Source organism: Phaseolus vulgaris, chromosome 2 (assembly GCF_051622355.1).
Source record: "Phaseolus vulgaris cultivar YP4 chromosome 2, ASM5162235v1, whole genome shotgun sequence".
Lineage (NCBI taxonomy): Eukaryota > Viridiplantae > Streptophyta > Magnoliopsida > Fabales > Fabaceae > Phaseolus > Phaseolus vulgaris.
The window spans coordinates 48,303,811-48,325,669 of NC_143499.1; the positions used below are offsets into that span (position 1 = coordinate 48,303,811).

Here is a 21,859-nt window from a genome sequence, read left to right on the forward strand (position 1 = left end):
ATATTTACGTATTTTAGTTTTAAGAAGTTGAAAACAATACAAATTGTCAAACTTTATTTACGTAAAATGCTTTTACATTTTTTAGAAGTGTGTTTTTGTTTCTATGAAGAAAATTAAGACAAAATACTAGTGAAGTTGTGATTTAACTTACATTAAGTTCAAGACAAGTTATGTTTAATTATTAAATATGATATTTAATATTCAAAAGAAAATATCAATCTTTAATATTTTAAAAATAGGCTTAATAAACAAAAATACTGAAATAATTACAAGTTCTATAATACTTTTATATTACCCAGTGATAACAACATTTTTTATTATAACATTTAAAAAAGGATTTTGATTTTGATTTATAATATAATTTACATATTTAAAAATCTTTATTTATTATAATTTTAATTCCGTAAATAAACATTTATTATATATTATAGACAAGCTAAAATAATAAAAAAAATCACAAATCACAAATTAAAAATTAAAAATTGAAAATTTTATATTATAAGTAACATCCATGGGGACCATAATATATTTATTGTTTAACTAACTAATTGTTTAATTAATATAAGATTTGATTAGGCCTATCTATCAATTTCAAAGGAATTGCTTTTTGATACAGACGCAAGCGTTATATTTACCTTTTTAAAGTTAATAATCTTTATATATATATATTACAATTTCACGTGATTACAAATGATTATATAGGATACTTTTATTTATTTTTATTATAATTATCTTAAAATTATACTTGCTGTAGCTATTATTTAAATAAAGAAATAATGTTTTCATAAAACTTAAACTACTTTTTATAAGAAAGAAATTGTTTCAGACAATATTTTAAAGAATGTACGTATGCGCTTCCAAAAGACAAAATCTTCAAAGCACAGGATTTGATTTTTAATGAGACAAAACATATGACATGCAGTAAGCACGCGACTTGACAGCAACCTGTTTCAAATATTTTTAATAATTCTTTTTTTCGAGTTATAGTTGGGAAAATAAAATTGACATTTTTTTTACAGGAAAAATAACTTGACTTAGTAATGATTTTATTTAACATTTTACATATTAATTAACCTTCTAAATATTAATCCCCATATAAATTAAAAGTTAAAACACACAAAAAATTGAAATTTCAAAACGAGGATGTTGTTTAATTTTTATTGAAAGAATTAAGTTACTTAGGTTGAAATTTTTAATAGGACCATATAGTTCTGTTATTATCCATTCACTAACATACACTATTTTTTTATATTTTAAATATACAATAATTAAGGGTTGGTGAAGGAAGAAGAAAATAAAATATTTTCATTTAATTATTTGCCAAGAGTTTTAAATTTTAAAAGTGTTGTATCTTATTTAGACAATTTCTGATCAATATATTTTGTTCGTTCTTTCAGATTTAAAATAATGTTTATTTTCCCATAAGGTTTAATTTATAATGCCTTAATTTAGAAGTTATTGAAATAAAGAAAATGTTTTGCAAAAAAATATTTTGGGTTAAAGGGCCCAGCGTAATTTGGGCCAGCCTAGCCCATGAGGAACGCGTGTAAAAAACTTAGAGCCGTGAGAGAGAGAGAGAGTGAGGGAGCGGAGATGGAGAAGATGATCGCAGTGGGTATGGTATGGGGCGCCACCAACGCTATCATGCGCCGGGGTGCGCTTCTCTGGGACGAGGCTCTGAAATCCTCCGCAAAGCCACATCCCCACTCACCTATGAGCCAGAAAGTGCGCATCTCCCTCGGGAACTGGTTCAAGCTTCTCTCCATCTGGCAATATTCCATTCCCTTCCTCATCAACCTCTCCGCCTCCGCCACTTTCTTCGCCATCCTCTCCGACGCCCCGCTCTCCCTCGCTGTCCCTGTCACCAATGCCACCACCTTCGCCGCCACCGCCATCTTCGGCATCCTTCTCGGCGAACGCACACACCTCCTCCGCGCCTTCTTTGGTACCGCTCTCATCGTCCTCGGTCTCTGCTTCTGCATCAACTCCTAGTCCGAGCTCTTCCGCAATCTTTGTAAAATCATTTTTCAAACTTTTTAATCTTTGTTACTCCGTTCTTTTGTTACGGCTTACGCGCCTCCAATCGCACTACACGCTTAGGGTTTACTTTGCAAATTCCTGTGTCGCATAATTTATAATTTATTTCTCCATGGATAAAAGCTTATTCAGTACATGGTGAACAAGAATGGAATCACCGAACCGTGACAAATAACAAACAAATATGAGATGAAAGAAAAAAGGAGATGAAAGCACTTCAGCTGCCGTGTGCGTTGCCTTGAAACCGCGACGTTTAGTTGCAGTGGCATTTCCACACCTTAACACAGTCAATGGAATTTTTTGTGACTGTTAGATGAAGATAGGACGGTCAGATTTCAAGTACATGTTTTAAGTTTGATTTTCAAAGGAAAAAAAATGATTGTCCGATCTTTGTGTAACAGTTTTGAATCGCCGACTGACTGTGTGAATGGTGGAAAATTGGCTGCAGGGAATACGAATCAGATGTTTAGAATTGTGGTTTAAAGCATTCTGGAGGCATTTGTCCGTTGAATCTTTTGGTATCTGTGCAGTAGTCATAGATCATGTAATTGTTTCTGATCCAATTCAGCTGCCCCAACTGAGTTTGTGTCAGCTTCTTGTATCTAGCTGAAGTCCACCAATTTGCAGGGGCATTAGAGGCACATTGATAGATGCTCTTTGCTCCAGCCCACTTGCAAGCCCTTGCTCTGAAATGGTGGAATCTGACTGTGAATGGTGCGTGATTCCAGTCCGTCTTTACTAGGCCGCCTCTGGTTGCCCAGTTGTCTGCATTCCATAGGCTGGTGTAAACCCTCATTCCTTGTTTGTTTGGGTAAGTGATGCCCTCTTTTTCATGGTTTCGGAAGACACGAATTGGCACATCATCAACATACCACCTGAGGTACCGGTCACAGAATTCTAGTTAATGGATCATGAGCAATTTTAGAAAAATGAATAACTTCGTGCTTTGGTAAAATTGATCAACTTACACAATTTCTGTGGGATTCCAGTGAATGGTGTAATTGTGAAAATCAGCTGTTGGGTCGAACCAGAGGTAAAATTGTTGCTCTCTGCTTCCTTTTCCTTGTGTGTACAAGTTAGTATGGACAGTGTATGGTTGTCCTGTACTGTTGCCCAAGAACTCAAAGTCTATCTCATCATGCTCGCTCCCTGCAGAGGATAGCTGTGGATTTGAGCAAGAGACATTAATTAGCATTTCTTATAGTAATGGAAGCTTTTTGATTTGGTTGTTTAAAAGTAGATATTTTGGTGTTATTGAGATGTCTTGGATCCATTGAACTTACATAGTATGCTGTAACTGTTCCGGCAGAATTACCATGTACCAGCTTGATTTGCATTTCAATGCTTCCAAATAAGAATGATCTCTTCGATCGAGCAGCTGACCCTGAAATCCGAAGGCAACAACAACACCACATTGTTCCACTTAGCTAGTCGTATAAATGCATTTTTATTATTTATTTTACTTTAGTTTGCACAATATTCGGCATTGTTTTGTTTGATCAGAAGTAAAATTCTCTATGAACATATTATTGTTATGCTCGTATATTTAGACTTAAATGTTATTGTATTAAACCATCTTATCATTCTTTTCCACCACTATTCAATTGCAATGCCATCAGCCTTGTAATATTTCTAATTGTTCCTATCTTATGGATGCAAAAAATTTCTCACCATATGATCCGATTCAATTCAAATCTAATTGATGCATGTTAATCATAAATGTTTCACCTGAGGTTTTATCCAACACAAGATGAAGGTCTTCACCCAGAATTGATGCATGCTGGACTCCCCAAGTGAGGTGCATGCTCTTGGAAAAGTTGGCATCCACTTGGATAATGCTGGGAAGGAATGCAAAGAATAACAAAGCTATCAACATTTTTTCAAATTTGGACATACTAACTCCGGCGAACAACCTCTGTGTCTATGAAATAACGATTGCTCGGTGCGGTCATTATATAAGTTTCAAATCTAAAGACGAACTCTGTTCATTTAATTGCTATTAACATATATGGACCTCTTCATAGGATTTGTCATTTTGATATTATTACTTTTAGAACTGGGAGCCTGCTGAATTTATGTCAGGATTCATAAATAAGTTGGCTCCCAATGGCGTACAAGTGTTTGAACTTTAAAGTCTGCTGCAATCTTTCTTTTATATTTTAAATATTTCCCAGCTATTACAGGCTTGTTATTTTGAGGTTCACAAGGCAGGATTCATGGGAAGTTGGCGAGGTTCTGCTGCCAACTAAGACTGTGTATGCCTGAGCAAGCTGGAACTTGGGAGAATGGAATGTAAATTATCATGTAGAAATGTAGAATGTGAGTAGCAGAATTGGACCATGCAGCAGAATATTAGAATTGTGGTTTCAGTGTTATAAACAGATCATGAAGATCTCAACGCACTTGTCCATACCTGGTCATATCTCCACAAATTGATCAGAAACAGTTATTTATGGAGAACGATATCTTAACAACTCAGTAAATTTATATATTCATTTGACATCAACTTTTTTACCTTCTTTTCTTCATAATTATAAAAGCTTATTGTTTAATAACTGCATTACTTTGAAAATATAGTGTTTGGATTTTTTTCACATGATCTGTCCTACTCTTCAGCGTGTGCCTGTTCTATTTTTTTCACATGATCTGTTCACTCTTCAACTTTTTTTCACAAGTATTTATAAGTTACATCAATATACATGTATATATATATAAAATCCGTCTTGTGTGAGATTTTTTTAAATTGAATCGAAAAACTGAGAGAATTTTAATAAATCTTTTATCCTTTTTCATAATTTTTAACTATTAGTCTTACATGTAAGACAATTTACATATAATATTGAGAGAATTAATTTTATTTTGCAGGGTTCATGACCCCTGTGGAGAAATGTAGTTAACAAAGAGGTTTTCCTATCAAAGTTGATTCAGGTTGGATTGGTTGTCATATGACTAGTTAGGGCATCACCTATACAAAGCCGTCATAGTTCTTATTAGAATTAGACATAATTAGGTATTACAAATATTATATAATTAGTTTTTTTTAATTTAATAGTATATTTGTAGTTTTTTTATGTAAATTTACAGATATTGATTTAATGAATTATTTTTTAATTTGTATTATTCGTTTCATTTGTTGTCGACTCCTTTTGATTTTAACCTTTCGATGAGAACACACAATGTTCTTAATATAAACAATGTTCTTAATATAAGAAAGTGTATTAGAAATTTCACATTAATTAAAGTTGTTATTATCAAGGATAGATGGAGACAAGAACCTGATGATATCGTATCATAAGTGGTTTTTCCACATTCATTAATTTACTTTCAACATTTGAAATAGAGAAAAATATATGCATGTTGGAAATTGACACTGCGAGAGATGTACTCACGTATACTTGAAAATTTGTTGCTGTGTGAAAATAAAAATTATTGCATTAAAATTCAAATAACGTAGATAATTAGACTTTACACTATTACTTGTGTGTTTATCGATCAGGAAAGATAATTCCTTCCGTTAATGTATTTACGGACTATAAATAACCCAGTTCAAATGGGTATACATTGACACTCTTCAAATTAAATACACAAACTTAACAATTCATTAAATTAATATTTTAATTATATTTATTTTATTTTTTAATGTAAAATATTATTATATTATTTTTAGGAAAGTGTTTTAGTATTGAGAGTGTCACATAACTTTTTTACAATTCAAATATACTTAATAAGTAGTGTTACCTATCCATTAATAATATATAAACTTGGGCACTTTCCTTGAGTATACCATACCAATGAATCATTTGAATATTATGATTGTTAAAAGGAATACAACCAAAACAAGAAAAAGCACTCAAACATGAATAGGATTATGAGGAAAATTTCTCATTAACAGTAATCCAAAATAATTTTGCTCTATTGTATGTGCACCCAGATTCCCTTGCTAGGCAAGCCACGATGAACAACAAATAACAAGTAGTAGCCAGGAGGAGCAACCGCATTAGATAGAGGAGCCTCCAATCTGACCCTATAAAAGCCTTCAGTTTCTGTTATGAACTCGTCAATCCTAAGAAACAAGAGCCTTTGTCCCATAGAGAATCCATGGGTGGTGAAAGGTGGCGAATACATGGACACCTGAATATCACTTTGGCTCAATCCAACTCCACCTTCCACTGTGAAACTAGTCTCAAAGAAACCACCATATGTCAGCTCTTTCTCAGAAGCATCCTCGTTAATTTGTGGCCTATACATGTCAAAACTGGGGTCCAAGTAAGGAGGAGAGAAAGCCTCAACTCTAGTCTCAGTTGGGAACTTGTCCACATCCTTGTAGGTATTGTGCGTGTTGCTTCCAGAAACCCAAATCTTGCCACTGGGAAGCACTGTGGAAGTAGAGTGGTACATTCTTGCAATGATGCTTGGCATAAGGCTTGTAAACCTCAACCCTTTAGGCTCATCTGGTTTGTACAACACGGGTGTGTAGTTAGGCATGTCAGCATCCCACCATGCAGATGTACCCTTCATTGCACCATTGATCAGCAACAGTTGCCCATTGGGGAGCACCAACAGGTCTCCCATCGTTCTCCCTGAAGGCATCAACTCATTCTCCCACTCAGGAAAATCCTCTGTGATCACTAACCTGCAGTGATCAACAACTTTTATGTCACTTTTCAATCACACATTATTACATCTAGTAATCTTAATTGTCTAGTTTGTTAAGTAAGGTTAGGGTTAAACAATCTATCTAAGATTAATTGTGGAGAGACAATTAGATGTGAGGTTTAACGTGTAATACCTGTTACAGTCTTGAAGAGCTGGAAGGAAGAGTTTGGTTGTTTCAGCAACGTGGAAGGCGTCGGGAACGTTGCCGCCGCAAACCATGACCTCCGCCTTGTAGGTGGGGTCGTTGAGGTCAATGGGGAGGAGAGCGGACATGCCAGAGGTGGGGTAGTTGCGGCTGCCTCCATATAAGACGGGAAAGGTGCGAACGATTTTGTGGGAGATGGGGTTGAGAAGAAGGGAGCGGTTGTTGGAGAAGATGAAGAGGTTACCGTCGGTGGAAAGATGGACGAAAGGGTAGAGATTGTTCTCGTCAAGGTCTGAGGTTTCGTACAAGAAGGGGAAGAAGTAAGGTTTCTCGCTCATTCGGCCTTCTCTTGGAACGAACTCATAGCTAAATGCTTGGCGCCCTCCTACCAGAATGAAGTCTCCGTTTGGAAGGATTTGTTGAGTTGAATACCTATTCACAAGTTTGCATAAATTTCAAATCAATTATATATTTCTCTTTTGTGAAAATGGTGCTATACATGAACAAGGGTTTGTACCATCTATCTACTCCTAGAATGTTGTCGTATTCCCTCCATTCACAACCATCACAGTTAGGACCCATGTATCTAATGCTTTTCCCTCCACTGTTAAAACCACCAGTGCTCACGAAGGTACCATCAGGTGCAACCCCTCCACTCGAGCACCATGGATCTCCCTTTGCTACCTGCCACCAACTTAATTCTTTTATCATTCTTCTTTTAACCCAAGAAAAGACAATAAAAAAAGGAAAAGTTTATATCATATGCAATTTTTTTATGAAATGAAAGTCTAATTATGATAAGATAACAACAAATGACGCACACCTGTAGTGGCCTAACTAGGTTTGTCTCGATGTCATATTCGACTGCATGAGCAAAACAATCGAATTTGTCCTCATTGGAGCCTGCATCTCTGAATGGAACACATGGAACCCCTTCAGGTAATTTAATTCTAGAGGTGCGATAAACTTTGGCATCAAAGACGATGATCTTGTTTGTGGGTAACAAGTTGATGTGCATGGCTGAAACACCTGCATTTTCTGAAATCAACTCCCAGTTTCCAATGGAATTTACCACGAATGGACCCTTAGGTTCTTGAGCAGGTTGAGGGAAGGGAAAAGGTGGATAAAAGGGAACAGGTGGTGGCTCAGAAAAGTAGGGATTTTGAGGAAATGATGATTCCTGCTCCTGCACTTCGGGATTTTGAGGGTTACTGAATTGTTTTGGAAAATGGTGAGCATCATCATGGGTTTTGTGTTTGTGCTTTTTCTTGTGTTTGGCTTCAGCCACCACAAGGAACAAGATAGTGCAAACAAAAAGAACCTTGAGGTGGTTTGCCATAATTGGTATATGTGAGGAAGTTTAACAAAGGAAGCACCAGAAACCGGCGTGTTAAAGCCCCTGTGGGCCTCTGGTTTCTGGTTTCAGGTTTCTGATGATTCCTTTGTTAATTCTTCCTAATTCTCCCTTTCATGCATGACCTTTTATATGGTTGGGTCAAAGGCATTTCCCAAAATAGAAAGTGTTTTAAAGGAGCCAGCTGAAATATAGTCACACTTTCTTTTTTAGTTAACATAATAATGTACTAAATTTATAACCATCAACTCCTTTAGACCTCGTTTGTATCCTTGGATATACCAGATGATATAGGTTAAAATTTCTATTTCTATTATTGTGTATTGTTTAAAGGTTTAAAATAAGATGATAACTATTTTCATTATTAGACATCTATATGCAATAAAATTAAAATAAATATATATTTTATAAAATAGGTGAGATAAAAACTAAAAGAAAATCATTAAATAAAAACTAATTTTAAAGATAAAAAATAATTAGATAGAGACTAAGTGAATTATTGATATTTAAATTAATTTTTTATTATTAATAAATAATTTTTTATTATTAATAAATAATTTTTAAAGTGGTATCTAAATCCTTGGTACCTATTAATTAGTTAAATTCTAAAATTAGTAACTAATTAAATATCAATTAAAAACTATTTATAAAAACTAATTTAAATATTAATAATTTAGTTAATATACTCACTATTTGTTTTTATCTCCAATCTAGTTTATATTTAATAAGAGATATGAGACATAAAGATAATGAACCACTAAATAATAGGTATACAATTCTTGATTGAAGCTTCCTATAAATATTTTTGTTAAGAGAAAAATAATAAAAACTTAAATATATTAAATATAATTATTTTATCTTTAAAAAAATGGTTTGACTTCTGGTTTTTGTAATTTTTTATTTTTATCACGCAATTTATTATAATCCTATAAAATATTGTTTTTTAGCCTATGTAATATTTTATTAATTTTAAATTAGCCCCTTCAATTTTTTTTTAAAGATTAGAAGCAAATTATTTACATGTATTTTTTTATTAAATTAATTTATATTTAATAATTTTTTAGTCATAAATAATTAAATTTCTTTTACTTGGTTAATACTAAATACAGCTGTTTTCCATCATTTACCTGTGGAGGTTGATTCATTGACACCCTACATAAACATATAAAGTAGGGAAAATTTGCAAAAGTGGGAAAACTTTATGCTGCCATTGATGCTAATCTTCATCTTCATAAACAGCCAGGCATGAACACTGTTGCATAATCCAGCTCTTCTTGTGGTATTGACATGACCATTGTCCCCCACAGCAGCTAGATCTTGTAACCATTGACACATCTACATTATTATGTCTTAAGTTTTCGCCTAATAATTATATCCATCTTTTCCATACCTAAACTTGCACTTATTAAAGTCCTCATCACTCTGCAAAACCACGTTAACAAAAATACCTAACACTTCCTTCCTATTAAAGAAAGTAACCGACCAAATTTTCCATATTTGTCACCACAAACCTTCAACGTTGAATCACATTTCAGTTTCAAAGTCGCATGTGAACATTTCTCTCCCATCAATCTTTGCTACTTTAATCTGATTGAAAACGTGTCTGCTCAATACTGCAAGTATTATGATCGGATCAGCTAATTCAGGATTAATCATTTTTTTTTTGCCTACAATCTATCAGTATAGTGTGAATTGTAATACATAAAATAATGGTCAGAATGTTTTAGCTATGTTAAAATAGGTTATTTGGTAAAATAGTGAATAAGAAAAGAAATACAATTTTCTTTCCTTTTATTTGAAAGAAAAAAATATGTATATAAAATGGAACTTTTCTCTTGTCCGTTTGACAGACACTCCAAAATAATTGAAGGGACTGATGTATGTTGCATTATTTTCCACCTTCCTTGGATCTTTCCTTTCATTATCCACTGTACTGCAAAATATTTGTTTCATTATTTTCATATTTTCTAGCATGATACAAAGCCATCAATTTGTCTTAAATGAGACGGGAAGAGGTGGTTCTTTAACAAAAGTGAGTTGACTTAAAATGTATAAAAAATGAAATAGGAAAATGAATAAAAAGTTAAGAAAAATGTTAAAGACACAGGTAAAAAATAGTAGACTGTAATAAACTTCTAAGAACCAGCTTTCAAAGAAAAAAGAACTGGTATAGGTTGATGGGTTGATACAACTCACTGATCATTTCCTTTTAGGTTAAGTAGATTAACACATATATTGGCTTGTTCACCTTTCGTGCTTTTCAATTCTAATTTGTCAACAAAAGCATTACAATTGATCATATAAGAAGACATCATTGCATTTATCAATGGCAGTTCAAAGAGATAATCTGAGCTCCAAATCTAGTTCTTGAGAATCAGTAAATTCGGAGTTCTGACTGCTTGAACCCACAGAACCATTTCTGAGCTTCCTTGTATTTATGTCTTGCGGGTCCTAATAATAGAGGAAAACATAGTAAGATCGTTTAGAATTTACTGATTTTGGATACAAATTTCTGCATGGAATATCATAGCGGAGCACTATTAAAAATTTCCTTACATTTAGGTTTATAAAGGGTCGAGTAACGTTGGATGGAGCAGAATACTGACTCTCAAAGATGGCGTTGGTAGTTTCCCATCTTTGTTTCAGAAAAAAAAAACACATATCAGCAAGAATTCATCATAAAACGAGAATATAATCTTTTATAAAGACATTCTTTTTTCTCAAGGGCAAGAATCGATCTTTCTTTTATCAACAAAAATAAATATCTCAATCTTTATATAAAAAAATATAACTAGATATCCTTAAATTCAAGAGACAAGCTTCTAAAACAAACAGAACAATATAATTTATAAAAAAATTACTCTACCATAATTTCTATTATCGATCACATGTCTACAATGCACACAACACCAAACTCTTCTTACACTTCAAGTTTTCTAATGGATTTCATATGAACCAATGCTTCAAGACACCAATCCAAATAAAAAAAAACATGCAAACCAGCTGTTGAATGCAAGAATCGATCGATGCATAGCTGGACAAGAATTAAGTACCTTGCTGTATTAGTTTTCTGAGAATCTCCATATCTGATGTTTGTTTTGTGATATTCGGATATGCCCATCTGCACAAGCAAACCATTTTTGTCAAAATTGTAGGATTTCTTCCAATCCAACTCACTCACTTTCATGTGTATATATATATATATATATATATATATATATATATATATATATATATATTATCACATACTTGCACATTTTATGAAAAAAAAGAAAATACAAAAAACTACATATGTACTATATATATATATTGCAACTTGAAACAAATAGATGTGAGATTATTAGGCAACTGTAATCTTGGCTCTCCTCCACATGTTATAGAATGTTTTTGGTCCATTCAGGTACCAATAACTCAAATATTCGTCCCTCATCGCCTAGGGTTAGTCCTTGAAAAGTTGTACTATATACCCTTGAAATATAAAGTAGTACTTTAATTCAAACTCAAATAAATAAAGAGGAAAGTCAGTTTAGAATTAAAATATTTATAATGCCAAGTTTGTATATCACATCGCGTGCTGTGCATTTATATATACTGCGCAGTTGCATAGATTGACTTTTGAGTAAATGTTATTTATTAGTGAGAGAGGTGAAAAATATGTGCGGAACATGTCACCCACATCACAAAAGAATATGAGAGTTAAAATAGGTAAAATTATAACATTTAAAGTAAAAGTTGAAAAGCAATTGGTATATTTAAGAAAAGCCAAAATTGCACCTACCATGATGTCGGGTTGGAATCCATAGGAAGCTGCATATGATGATGTAGGAGACGATGAGTAAGAAAAAGAAGATGAGGGCACCGATGAATATGCTATTTGCACTCTTGGATCTTCCTGCGTGAGGGACAAATGAAACGAATTCAGAAAAAAAAATAATATCTTTAGTGAATTAAGAAGAAGAAGAAGATAATAGAGGTTTACGTTGGTGAAAGTAGAAGGGGAAGGGCCGTGGAGAGAAGGGTGATAGCCACAGGCCATTTGACTGTGTAATCTGATTTTCTCCAATTGAGCAACACCAAGTCCTCTCTGTGGTTGCTTAGGCCTGTCTGAGTTGTTCTTCTTCCCTTTTCTTGAAGAAGAGACACTTGATCTTTCATTTCCAAAGTTTGGTTCTCCCAAATAACTGCTATCCATGCTTGGTTTTTCTTCTGATGTATATGATGTTGGAAAGAGATCTTGAAAATGGAATGGAGAATGTTGAAGTGGGTTTGGTATGAGTTCAAGAAAAGTTTTGTAGGTTGTGATGATGGGAAAGGAGAGATCTGAAATGGGTCTTTTAAACTACTTGCAGCAGAGGAAGTATGTGTATTGCATCGCTGGATGAGATTGTCTACAGATTTCAATGTTATATACTTCTAAATCTTTTCTCTTCTTTCGATCTATCTTCTATCTTATCAACACTTGTATACTTATCTTAAATGACGTGTTTGTATTGAACATCGATACCTATAGAATATTTATTGACAGGTATAACATTGGTAAAACATTGGTAAAGTTTTCAATTCTAAAAATATTTATTGAATTTTTGACAATTTTAACACGATTCTAACACAATTTAAAAAAATAGATTAATTTTCTAAAACTTTAAATTTATTATATAATTTTTTAATATAATTATAAAAATAAATATCAAATCTTTTTAAATCAATCATGAAAAACATCTTTATGCTAAAAATAACTAAAACATAATTATGCACTTAAATTTTTATTATTAAATTATAATTATATAATATATAGATTTATATTTTAATATCTAATATTTTAAAAATTATAAATATTTTCGTACAGTGTTGTATGAATGTTATATAGCTCCTATTCTCTTGGCTCAAGATATTTTTTATATTTTGATTATTTTTATATTAATAATAATGATTACATATGCATCTATTATATACACTTTGGACCCTCTTTCTGATAGGGATTGTCTCCAATTTAATATCTTAAATAAATAATGTGTATTGTGTCATAATGTGCAGCCACGCGCCATTAGGTAAGCCGCACGCGCTGCATAGTGTGTATATTATTAGCTATGGGAGAACAACAAGCCAGACAGAGTCGTGTTATAATAGCCTTATAACAATTATGTGTATGTGTGATGATTAAGTTAATAACAAGATACACGTACACATAATTGTTTAACAAATATAAAACACAATGATGTGTATCTGTTAACAAATCTGTTTTATTATATGTTAGAAGGTGTAAAAGTTAAGAGCTTGAAATGTTATTTAAAGTAATAAAAAATGTTAATACTAAATAAACTTGTTTACTAAATATTGATAGTCAAATAAAACTTTCTAACTATCAGGGAAAAAAAAGTTAGCTAAAGCTACTAGTCAAACATTATATTTTTTATTATTAGTATTTAGCTAAAATGTTATGTTGAAATGAAGAATTTAAATCGGATTCATATTAGTCTCATTTCATTTTTAAGGGTCATGCTGTATTTATAATTAAGTTTGCAATTTAAGTGATTGATTGGAAAATTCTTATAATATTTATTTTGATAAACCTTGTTAGATATATGTTTTGTTGAGATTGGGATCATGCATCATTAGGTGATGTTTTGAGTAAATAGATACCTTTTTAAGTTCAAGTCAATACATACTTTGCATAACATGTACATTGGATTTTTTAAAGTAATATACAACTGAAATATTCTTTAGTGAGAAGGGATTGGTGTTATAATGTGAAATTAATTTTTGTTTTTAGTATAAATTTTAGAATTCATAGGTATTTATAGTTAAGAAACTATTAGAATGAGTTTTATTAGTGTTTTTTTTTTATGTAACACAAATTTTCAACGCGGATTGTAGTATGATATTACAACATTCATGTTAGTGATGAACGATGAATCAACATGAAATATTTTAACATTTTAATTTATACTGGATATTTATTTGTCACGTAAATAACCTATTCTAATAGTTTCCTTGCTAGAGTTTGGATTAGGGACGAAAATCAAATTCATGTAAAAATACAAGGAAAAAAAAACATACACCACAAAAAAATCACTAAATAGAAACAAAAAATAATTAGTTACTATAGTTACTAAATTAGAAACCATTTTAGTGACAAAAAATTATTAATTTTTAAATTAATTTTTATTATTGATAAATAGTTTCTAAATTAGTATTTAATTAACTAAAGTTAATGAATGTTGTTGAACAAATTAAGAAAAAATAGGGATTAAAAGAGTGATTTAATTTTTTTTATTTATATCTCTATATTCCATCAGGTTTGACGCACTTTTCAAAGGTCTAAAAAATATTTTTGAATTTTGGTATGAAACTGATCTTATGATTAATGTTTAATAATAATAAAAATAATTATGATGATAATAATAATAATAATAATAATAATAATAATAATAATAATAATAATTATGTGGTTATAGTTAAGTGTTGAGATAGGAAATCTAAGTGAGCTGTTTGAGGCATGATTTGTGGGTCATATTTTATGAGTTGTTTGTGTGGTGGAAAGTAAGAATCTTCCAATTTGTTAGCCAGACATGTGAACCCCTTCAAATCACACCAAAAATATCTCATTATTTCCTTAACCACAAAACACACTACACTTAAACACAATCAATATTCATTCTAATTTAAACTCATCATTTTTAACATTTTTAATTAATTACAAATTGCACTCTCTTTTTTCACCTACTTGAAATTTACACTATTTAATTTATTGCTTTATGTAATTTGTGCTTTTTTAAAAAGAAATTGTGTAAGAGGTGACTTTTTTATCATTAAAAATAAAGTTTATAAATAAAAGTTATATATCATTATTTATATTATTCAAACTTTTGCTTCTCTGAACACTCTCTTCTTTTAACTTTTTATAGGTTTATAGAATATTTTAATTTTGCTTTATTATAAGTTAAAGGAAAAAGTTAGACAATGACCAAGATTATTGAATTGGAGTTTTGGTAGGTGGTTCAATCCAAACAAAGATTGCATTGTTTTTTTTTTTTCTTTTCATTCGTGTTTGATAAAAGGGACATATTGTAGATGAAGAGATTGAGAGTTGATAGCTTATATGTATTGTTGTTGGAATGGATATTGAAGCATACAAATGGATTATTTTTGTTGTTTTCTTCTTTATTTATTCAGAAGTGATGTTATTGGATAAAATAGTTTAAATCATATCTCACCGCTCAAATAACGTTTCTAAATTAAAAAAATAGTATAAATATTTATAATTATATGCAAAAATAATACATTATTTATTTTATTTTTGTCATAGATTAATTGATGAAATTATTTTCAAGTAAGAATAGACAATATCAAATTGAATAAACTACAACTAATTTGGGATAATTACTAGTATTATTAATTAAATTTTCCATGAAGCAGTGCGATAAGATAATTCAGTCTACTAACTCATCATTAATTTAATGAAAACATATAGTTAATTAAAACCAGTCGTGAAACACATGATTGGCCACTTTTTTTCCCTGGAATCAAACTAAGGAATGATAATTAAAAATCTACCGCATTAATTATAATGCTAGAGTGTGCCATAAGTTTAGCTTCTACTTTCTAATATTGTATTTACAATTACTTATATACAAAAAATTAGTGCACGAGTTGGATCTGCAAATTTTTATTCACGCTGTGGTTTAAAAACTGTATTTAATAAAGGGACGTTTAATAAATTTTTATATTTAATATTATTATTTGAAAAATACGTTTAATTTAAATATAACAATATATAACTAAAAAATAATTTAAAAAATATCTTATAAAAATTTAGAAAATTAAATGCACTTGTATAGATAAAATGGACCAAGATAATACCTGAGATTTGATGTAACTATTGTTATTGTTTGGTCGCTCGGTCGTGTTCATTTGTATTTTCGTTCTTTAGTTTTTCACTCCTTCAGATTTCAACACTTCCTCTCCTTAGTTCCTTAGTGCTCGATAAAAAATAAACTTGCTAAAAGGTTATCCGACGATCAAATAAGTACTCTGTATTGAAAGTATATGTTGATAAAAGTGTACTTACTCGTTTGTAGAGAGTTTATTTATAGTATTTAATAATGAGTTATTTGCTTGATGGGTTATATATGTCACATATCTTAAATAAATGAGTGGTTGTTCATTTCTAGGAGTGTCATCCAGATTTGTAGGAAGATATATTTCAAATATATCTTCATTAAATTTATATTAACGGATTTTTCGAGATATTACTTGAATTTGAAAAAATATAATCCAATAAAATATTTATTTACTTATATTTATTGTTAATTTATTCTTTAATGTGATTGTTTAGTTGGTCTCAAACAATACATTAAATAAATTTAATTAAGATTTTTGCTTAAGATGAAAATTCAATTTTATTATATTGGAGTAAAAATGTTGTAGGAATTTTAAATGTGAATAATATTATTTAATAAATACCTAATTAAACTTTATATCACTTTAATAATTGCTAGGACGTTAAAACATGTAACAAACTGTTGTGGTTGATCAAATGATATGATGTGACTTATAATTAAATAATTAAAAAACAGACACACACAGCATCTCATGTTTATTTTTGTCACCATATCACTGATGCGTAAGATTATTAATTAAAAATAATAAATAAATAAAAACAAAACTTAGAAATCACATATGTTTATTGTCTTGGACATTTTTATTTTATTTTATTTATAATAAAACAAAAGGAGTGATTTAATTTTTATTCTGCAACTATTATATATTCAACCTCTTTTTATCCATTTTACTATAATTTTCAACTTTAATTTTATGCATTATATTTGTGGCTATTGTATACATGTGAGTTATTCATTCTTCCAGACTATAAAACCCAATCTTTAAATGTAAAACATATTATTTTCAATATCCTGCACAAACTTCTACTCACTTATTTTTCATTTTTTTTTTCTTTTCTTGCGTATCACTTGCATAGTAAAACTGACATGGTAAGACTATAGTGATATATTTTATTTTTATGATTAGGATATTTAAAAATAAGTTTTTTTTTTCTAATTTTGTATTCTTCTTTTTCTTTTCAATAAGGAGCACAAAATTTAAAGTAAGAGAAGTTGATAAATTTATATTGATTGAGTTTAATTTGAATTTTGGTATGAAACTGATCTTATGATGACATTTAATATTTTAAGATGAGTTTATATTTTATAAGATTAATTTTGAAGTTGTTGATTAGTCTATTTTTGAAGAATTAGAACTTGTGTAAGTGCACAATTATTAGTCTAATTGTGTAGGATAATTTGAAAATATAAAAACTTATGAAGTTTTGACTTTGGCTAGATATTCTAACGTTGATCATTAAATTGAATTATTATATGATTGGACTATTTTAGATATGATTAGGTTATATTATTCTTTAGTTTTGAAGTAACTATTTTTGACTAGTCTAGTATTCCATGAGTTTTGAATTAATAGAGTAGTATTGTTTATTTTTTTAATTGATAAAGTAGTATGTTTATTTAAACTTGTTAAAAAATATATTAGAATTGATAGAAAAGATGTTTTCGGTACGTTTTGTAAAGTTTGAATTGGTCATAATTTTAGTTTTTATATATTTTAATTTAAGTAAGGCATTTTCTCTTTCAAATAAAAATAGATAAAACGAGCAAATATTTCTTTTTTATTTTCTTGTTTAAATAACATTTTATCACTCAAGTGAAAAGAGAGAGTAGAAAATAACTTTTATTAATGCTAATTAGTCACTTAACCGAAATTTATGTGATGAACTAAGTTTATATGTATTTTGTGTTGATATATATATAGAAAGGTACTTGAATAGCACATCCATAAAGTTTACAAGAGATTGAAAGAGAGACTTTAGTTAATTATTTAAAAATTTTTATATTCTATATTACAGTAACTAAATTAGAGACCATTTTAAAAATTAAAAAAAATAGTTTTTAAATTAGTTGATATTATTGTTAAATGGTTTCTAAATTTGTATCTAATTAGCTACCAAAGTTTTAACTACTAATTATTTAGTTTCTAAATTTGGTAACAAAAACCTTGGTTGTTTAATTAGATATCAATTTAGAAACCATTTAACAATAATATAAACTAATTTAGAAATAAACGAATTTTTAGTCTTTAAAATGATATCTAATTTAGTCACTATAACAATTAATTATTTTTTGTCTCTAAAAATTGGTTTCTATTTTATGATTTTATTATGGTAGGGAATATGAAATGTTTGAGCTTACAAATAAAATACGCATTAAAAAATTGTTCAGAAGCAGCTGGTGTTTTTTTTTATATATATTTTTTTTAATGATTTGTGAAGAAAAAAAATGGTAATAGAATAATATGTGAGCTAAAACCTTGTAGAGGAAAATCTTGGTGCCTCCTTTCTTGTAATGCAAGGCATCGAATAATTCTATATTGAAAAAAAAGGTCTTATCGATGACATTGAACAATGAAGTATTATAGATAACGTGTATGAAAAGGTAACAAGAACTACTCATTTCTGTTCAATTTACACCTACCCTTATTTCTTTCAACAATTTTAAATTGTAAGCACACCATTTTATGCATTTCTAAATTGAAAGAGACTGTGTAATAGGAAAAAAAACATGTGACAAGAAGAAGAAAAAATATAGGGAGAGTCTGTGTAAAAATGGTAACTAAATATGAAATATGTAGAAATATATATCAAACTCTGGGATTCATGTTAACAATTATTCTTCTAATAAAGCATGACAATTATTATTTTTGATGAAATATCAGTGAATCCTTATTCTAATTATATTGTTATATTTAAAAAATTAAATATTGCTTCAAAAAAATTAGATTGATATTAATTTGATTATTTTAGTATTTTCTAAAATAACCCAGATAACATTTTAAAGAAATAATTTTCATTGTAAAATATTACTATAAAGACTGAAGTAAAGATATTCAATCATAAAATCTAGTTTAAAACTGTTATTAATAATCAAGGCATATACTAGAGATATTTCAACCTAGTAAAAAAATCTGATAATAATTAAAAAGAAATTGTAAAAAACATCCAATATATTAATATCCTAATTTCTCTAAACTCAACTGAATATAACAAAATATATATATATATATATATATCACTACAAGAAATTCATGAAATAAAAATCAATTTTAAAAAAATTAATAATTAATGTCTAAATAAGAGACCATTTTAAAAATTAAAAAAAAATAAAAATTTATTATTGTTAAATAGTTTCTAAATTGATACCTAATTAGTTATCAAGATTTTAACTATCAATTATTAAAAAAAGTAAAAAATGCTTAAAATCAGATCAAGGATATAAATTTTTTAATTGACTATTTAGTTATTTATATTTAGACAATGATAGAAATATGATACATATATTATATTGTTGATGAACTTTAGGTGAAATGTTTAAACATAACAATGGAATACAGTATAAATGATATTCAAATGGGATGGTGTATATTTTGTTCTAAATATAAAACTAATCATTTTTAAAAATAATAAATAAGGTCTTTATATATAATATTTTTACATAATAAACACTTGTCAAAAAAAATCCAAACAAAACTTAATCATAAAACTAAATTTTGATATGAATGAAAAAGAATTATGTGATCAATTATGCATGGAAGACAAAGGAAAGTGGAAAAGGACGTTTGGATATCTATTGGTGATTTTGTGGACACATGGAAACTTGATTCGCAGAGCAAAACGATCCCACCCAAAACGCTGTGTATGGAAGTGCAGCCAAACAAAGTTCCCTAACTCAACCAACGGGTCCCATATCTACATAGAATCACTCACAATCCCCTTTTTTTATTAGATTCTCGCTTTATCTTCTTTTTTTCTTAATTATTTCATTTCATTCACACACACACGGGAACTTGAGCCTACCTCTCCTCACGGCTAAGTTAACTCAATATTCAACCCTTTCCTTACACAATTAATGCATCTCCCTTCTGTCACCACCTTTTTAATCTATGCAAAAGATATTATTCTTTCTAAGATCATCCACCCTCATCACTAATTACATAATCAACGTTCACTCCTTTTCATTTCTGGAATTAATCCTTCAATTCTAAAATTAATCTTTTTATTTTAGTTCACATATGTTTGGAATAAGATTGTACACGATTTTAAACCCAAAAAATTTAAATTAGTTAAGAACAAATGTAGTAGTGTATAATATGTTTTTCTCTCTAACGTATACTCCAATGTATATTACAATCTTTTCACTATTCTCTTCGTATTTAGTCTTGTTATTGACCTATTCACGTAATAAATGTTACCCCTTATTCAAGATCAAATATTCAAAATTTCAATCTTTTCACTATTCTCCCTTTGTATTTAATCTTGTTATTGACTTATTCACGTAATAAATGTTACACCTTTTTCAAGACCAAATATTCAAAATTCCAAGATTTCTACTGATTCAAACATCGAATATCTTTAAATACAAGAATGAGTAGATTTCGATTTTTAATTACAATCGGAGCCATAATACTACCACATACTTCTACTTTAAGAAAAATATTATTTTATTCTTATATTTTCAGCTTTAATGAGTCTGTACTGTTAGATTTGATTTCAAAATATAAAGCATACATGAATTTAGTTTTTCTCAAGATTCATCGTGTTTAATTTCTAGATTAAAAATGAACCAGTTGCTTATAAAAACTTTGAAGTGAAGCATGTTTTACAATTCATCAAATATGCTCTCTTTTTTAGTTGACAACAAAGTAACTCGATTAATTTACGCATCTTGGTATAAAATAGAGTCGATCTAAAGCAAGTGGGAAATGCATGGCTCTTGAACATATATTTTATAAACCGAAAACTGATGAGTTTGCTGTCACAAGTACACATAGTTTTGTGGCTACTTTTTTTTTCCAAATAAACAAGTACCTTGGAGTTAAAATCTTGCAGCTATAGATCTCTATTTCTTGAGATGCCACGGAATACATGTTTTGCTTAGGTGTAAGATTTCCTCACAATATATATATATATATATATATATATATATATATATATATATATATAACCAGAAAAAGTCTAAAAATTTGAATAAACCTAACTGGAACAGGACCTTGGAAACTACAAGGAAATGGTCGTGAGCACATGGTGAGAAAAATGAAGAGTTGGATTCTTAACCCTAATATAAAAAAAATGGTCCCACTGATTACTTGGAAATGTGGCAATATTAATGTGAGTGGTCCTCCTTTGCTCCTAAGCGTATATAAATAGAGATTTGATTGATTCAGAAAACCAACATCCCAAGTGCTCACATGATCTATCTTAGATATGGTTTCATAGAATTGAGTATGATGATATGAGACATGATTGTATCAGAGATCTTCATTTCTTTTCTTATATATGTACACTGTATATTGATTAGAGTAGTGTCTGCTTAAGGATCAATCATACCATAAAGGACCCTTTTAAGGTATATATATATAAATTTCCATCCCTTCCAGTGGAGGCCATCAGAATAAGATTCCTTTTCTTTATTTTTTTAGTTTTGGTTTGCTATATACTGGGAGGATTCAATGGCACCACTATATTGGTTATTGCCATAATCTTTCGGGGGAATTATAGTATTCCTTTTGCTGTTATCAATGGCACCATATCATCCATTTCTCAT

The 21,859-nt window shown here is 29.7% G+C and overlaps 4 protein-coding genes across 5 annotated transcripts; 1 reads left to right on the top strand and 3 right to left on the bottom strand.

Moving 5' to 3' along the window:
• Positions 1-1,553: 1,553 nt before the first annotated feature.
• On the top strand, positions 1,554-3,633 carry LOC137812857 (uncharacterized). 2 transcript variants are annotated; one of them, XM_068615086.2, is made up of 2 exons: positions 1,554-2,014; positions 2,486-3,633. In XM_068615086.2, exon 1 carries the CDS (start codon positions 1,594-1,596, stop codon positions 1,990-1,992), a length of 399 nt encoding a protein of 132 aa, XP_068471187.1. In that variant the 5' UTR covers positions 1,554-1,593; the 3' UTR covers positions 1,993-2,014; positions 2,486-3,633. The 2 variants fall into 2 exon arrangements, with proteins under 2 accessions (XP_068471187.1, XP_068471188.1); XM_068615087.2 differs by having other exon boundaries at positions 2,665-2,803.
• On the bottom strand, positions 2,467-3,945 carry LOC137812856 (putative xyloglucan endotransglucosylase/hydrolase protein 26). Its single transcript, XM_068615085.2, has 4 exons — positions 3,766-3,945; positions 3,321-3,421; positions 3,006-3,199; positions 2,467-2,912 (listed from the first exon to the last, which is right to left on the bottom strand). Exons 1-4 carry the CDS (start codon positions 3,929-3,931, stop codon positions 2,504-2,506), a joined length of 870 nt encoding a protein of 289 aa, XP_068471186.1. The 5' UTR covers positions 3,932-3,945; the 3' UTR covers positions 2,467-2,503.
• Positions 3,946-5,816: 1,871 nt separating this feature from the next.
• On the bottom strand, positions 5,817-8,295 carry LOC137812855 (aldehyde oxidase GLOX1). Its single transcript, XM_068615083.1, has 4 exons — positions 7,662-8,295; positions 7,356-7,522; positions 6,827-7,270; positions 5,817-6,670 (listed from the first exon to the last, which is right to left on the bottom strand). The coding sequence occupies exons 1-4, from the start codon at positions 8,175-8,177 to the stop codon at positions 5,950-5,952; spliced, it is 1,848 nt and encodes a 615-aa protein (XP_068471184.1). The 5' UTR covers positions 8,178-8,295; the 3' UTR covers positions 5,817-5,949.
• A 1,828-nt stretch (positions 8,296-10,123) lies between these two features.
• LOC137812858 (protein SPEAR3) lies at positions 10,124-12,637 on the bottom strand. The gene is made up of 5 exons (XM_068615088.2): positions 12,172-12,637; positions 11,971-12,084; positions 11,246-11,313; positions 10,749-10,827; positions 10,124-10,643 (listed from the first exon to the last, which is right to left on the bottom strand). The coding sequence occupies exons 1-5, from the start codon at positions 12,382-12,384 to the stop codon at positions 10,527-10,529; spliced, it is 591 nt and encodes a 196-aa protein (XP_068471189.1). The 5' UTR covers positions 12,385-12,637; the 3' UTR covers positions 10,124-10,526.
• Positions 12,638-21,859: the final 9,222 nt, after the last annotated feature.